Genomic DNA, 3,787 nt, shown 5'->3' with positions numbered 1-3,787 from the left:
CCTGGTGACCCATGTGTTGCACAGCAGAACTGCTACATTGGGTTTTCTTTGCAGAACTCTTTACAGAACTAGACTTCCAGGCCTTTCTTCTGTGGTGCTGCTGAGTGGGTGCTTGAACCACCAACATTCTGGTAACCAGCCACAGTCCAATTATATGCATTGAGTAGATTTGCTTAATTCTTTTTAATAAAGAATAATATGTTTTTGGCTCATTCTCCACTGAGAGTTACTTAGGTTCTTTCCAGTTCTCTGCTCGGATAAAATATGAGGCAATGAACACCTTTACAGAAATATCTCTGTGTACTTATATAGTTACATCTCTAGGGTAATTCCTAAAAATTTTCTCCACTTTCTGAAGCCTTGGATAAACACACAGTTCAAACATTAAGTGATTCAGAAATGCAACCTGATACTCCTGAACGGTAATTCAGCAGAATTGTGAAAATCATAGCAACCCGGGTTTTTTCTGAGCAATGAAATGTTCTATCATTGTCTAAGTACTTTTCTCTCTCTTCGGCCCTCCCATCCTCTCTTACAGGCCACACAGTTCCAAAACCGGCACAGTGACACTCTCTATCACTGTCACTGCTGAAAAGACATAGTGCAGGGTTATTAACAGGGAAGCTTTAGGTATTTCCTTACCTTGAACTGGGTACTTCTTATGCGTGTTAAGTTCATTAACATGACTCCTGAGTTGAGTCCCGCAGCACCATAGAAAGGGTGTCGAGCAAAGCGACTGTACCAGCCAATCTTGGGGATTTCATGCTCGGGAGCCATGGCTGCAAGTTGGGTGGAATTAAAGTGCCTGAGAAGTTTCCAGATGTCATCGACCGGTCTCAGAAAGAGGACGTCAGTGTCCACGTAGAGAAGTGAGTCCACATCTTTTAAAATCACCTTTGTGTGTGTTGGGAGGAGAGGAGGATGGAAAACAAAACAATAACAGGTCAGAAACAAAGGACATAGTCTGTAAACAATGCCACCAATTCTTACTGGTTCAAGTTGACTTCTAGAGAGTCCTACCCTTAGCTCCCTTTTTTCTTTCGCCTTGGACTTGAGGAATAAGTATCACTCAAGGGGAGAAGGCAAATTTATTTTATTTTTTTGACTTTTAATTGAGAATTGTGGGGAGGTTTACAGAACAATCAGCCTTCCGTTCAACAAGTGATACTCATTCTGTTTCACAACATTGATTGCAGTCCTCACAATGTAACATTACTCATCCGACTTCCTCCTGTGTTTCCTGTTTCCGGTCACCCTTCTTTCCTGTCTTTTGACCTTCTGAACTTTGTCCTTGGAAAAATGCTGCCTTTTTGATCCCAAATGATTGACTATGCTAAAGACTGCACACCTCACTAGTGTTATAGTTCCCCTTATTGTTGCTGTGGTTGTTAAGTGCCATGAGTTGGTTCTGATTCATAGTGACCCTATATAGGGTTTCCAAGAAGGGGTTGGTGAATTTGAACCACTGACCTTGCAGTTCACATTGACCTTGTGGTCCAGGGTCCAGTGCATTATCCCACAGTGTCACACAGTATAGACCTGTCTATTGTTTGGCTGAAAAAGGGCAGAGACTTTTTAAAAAATGTTTTATTGTGAATTATGTGATAGTTAACATGGGAGAACATTAGCTTTACATTCATCCTATCATATTTTGTTTCATTGCCATGGTTACAATCCCCTCTATGCATCATCAACCAAACAAGGGGGATACCCCACAAGCCAAGGGGCAGAGACTTCTACAGGTGATAAGTCTTAATCTAGATTGGTCAAATTTCAGGACCTTGCACTGTATTTAATAACTATAGAGTTTTTCAATGGATGAAAAATAATCTGCAAACTACTTAGACTTTCTTGTCTGCTTTTTGCTTCCAATGAGATCATCTTATTGGTACAGTGGTTAAGTGTTGAGTTGCTAACTGAAAGGCTGGCAGATTCGAGCCCAGCAGCCCCACAACCGGAGAGAGAGGAGTCTGTCTGATGCTGTAGATTTACAGCCTCAGTATCCCAGTCATCAGGGAGTCCTACTCTGTCAGAACAGACTCAGTGGTAGTGAGGTGGGTCCATCTCTCTTGCTGTTGTTGTTTCAGTGCCCTGGAGTTGGTTCTGACTCATAGTGACCCTGAGGACTAGCGAGTGACCTTAAACTGTTGACCTGTGGCCAGCAGTCTAGTGTGTATTCAATAGCATCACACCAGGTCCTTTTTCTTTTAGGACTAGCTTTTTCTTGGAACAGTGAAGTCTGGCATTAAAAAGCTTGAAGTGTACAATCTCTAGACCAGCTCCTGCCAGGCTTTGGGGTAAATAATCTCTGTCTTGGGACTAATTTCCTCCAGCCCTGATGGTGCTGTGGGATAAGTACTGGGCTGCTAACCACAAGGTAGTTGAAAGTCACCAGTGGTTCTGAGGGAGAAAGATGAAACTTTCTGCTTCTGTGAAGACTTACCATCTCTAAAACTCTATACAGGGCCACTAGGAGTCAGGACGGACTTGATGGCAATCAGTTTGGTTTGATTCTTTAGTGTTAGTGGAACATGGTTCTTCATTTTTTTTTGAAATGATAAACTCAGTTGAAGTTTCGACTTGGGAAAAGGCAAAGAGAATCTCTGGCCAGCTTTGTTGGTAGATTGGTGGTGTGCCGTGGAGTCAGTTGACTCATAGTGACCCTGTGTAGAGTTTCCAAGGCTGTAAATCTTTATGGGAGCAGAAAGCCTCATCTTCTTGCTACAGAACAGCTGGTAGTTTCAAACTTCTGACCTTGAGGAGAGCAGCCCGACTCATAACCACTACGCTACCAGAGCTTTGTTGTTGTTGTTGTTAGGTGCCATCGAGTCGGCACAGGCTCATAGCGACCTTATGCTCAGCAGAATGAAACAATGTCTAATCCAGAGCTTTAGAGAGATGTAAACACCACCTTCAGAAGACCTACATGGAGGATATGTCAAGAAACAATCATTTCGATTATTTTTGTTTAATAAGGGACTCTATGATTTGTAGAATTTTTTTTTAACTTTTTATTTGAATTGAGATTTACAAAGAAGATCATCAGTTTTATATCCAACAAATCTTATAATGTTTCATCTCAATGATTGAAATATCATCCATGAAACAACAGTTATTATACTATTTCTTCTTAAACTATCATATTACCTTGCTTTTCTGTGGAAAATGGAAACGTTATCATAGATGAGCGCTGGTCTACTATTTTTTTATTTTTGCAGGGCCCACTGCTGCTTCTGACTCATCTTGGTGGGCTTATTTGCTCTGATAAAATTAATTGGTCATAACTATTATTTTTTAAAATCAAAAATATAAAATGTGGATAGATAATTAAAGTAACTTTTTTTTTTTTTTGCCATTGCTGTTGTTGTTAAAACAAGTTTTTATTGTGAATTATGTGAGAGTTTACATGGGAAAACATTAGGTTTACATTCATGCTATGGTATATCGTTTCATTGCCATGATTTAGTCTATTATTTTTTGAAAACCATTTATCACAGTTCTGGTAGCGTAGTGGTTACGAGTCGGGCTGCCAACCTCAAGGTCAGCAGTTCGAAACTACCAGCCGTTCCTCGGGAGAAAGATGAGGCATTCTGCTCCTGTAAAGATTTATAGCGTCGGAAATCCTGTGCAGGGTCGCTATGAGTTGGAACCGACTCCACGGTACTTAACAACAACCACAACAACAAGCATTAGTCTACTATTTTTTAAAAGCCACAACTTTATAGAGTCTTGTGGGGAAACGGCAAAATGTCTATAAAAACAATAAAACATATGTCATCATATACTT

At 40.5% G+C, this 3,787-nt stretch overlaps 1 protein-coding gene across 1 annotated transcript in view; it reads right to left on the bottom strand.

Moving 5' to 3' along the window:
- The window catches only part of GXYLT2 (glucoside xylosyltransferase 2), a 170,913-nt gene that overhangs the window by 47,249 nt on the left and 119,877 nt on the right, over window positions 1-3,787 (bottom strand). Inside the window, exon 4 of the mRNA XM_006870782.1 lies at window positions 643-894. Within this exon, the coding sequence (XP_006870844.1) occupies window positions 643-894 (252 nt within the window). The remainder of the gene's footprint in view (window positions 1-642; window positions 895-3,787) is intronic.

This window comes from Chrysochloris asiatica, unplaced genomic scaffold, assembly GCF_000296735.1.
Source record: "Chrysochloris asiatica unplaced genomic scaffold, ChrAsi1.0 scaffold00151, whole genome shotgun sequence".
Taxonomy (NCBI): domain Eukaryota; kingdom Metazoa; phylum Chordata; class Mammalia; order Afrosoricida; family Chrysochloridae; genus Chrysochloris; species Chrysochloris asiatica.
The sequence above is the reverse complement of the archived record's forward strand: the minus strand, read 5'-3'. Positions and strand labels throughout refer to the sequence as shown.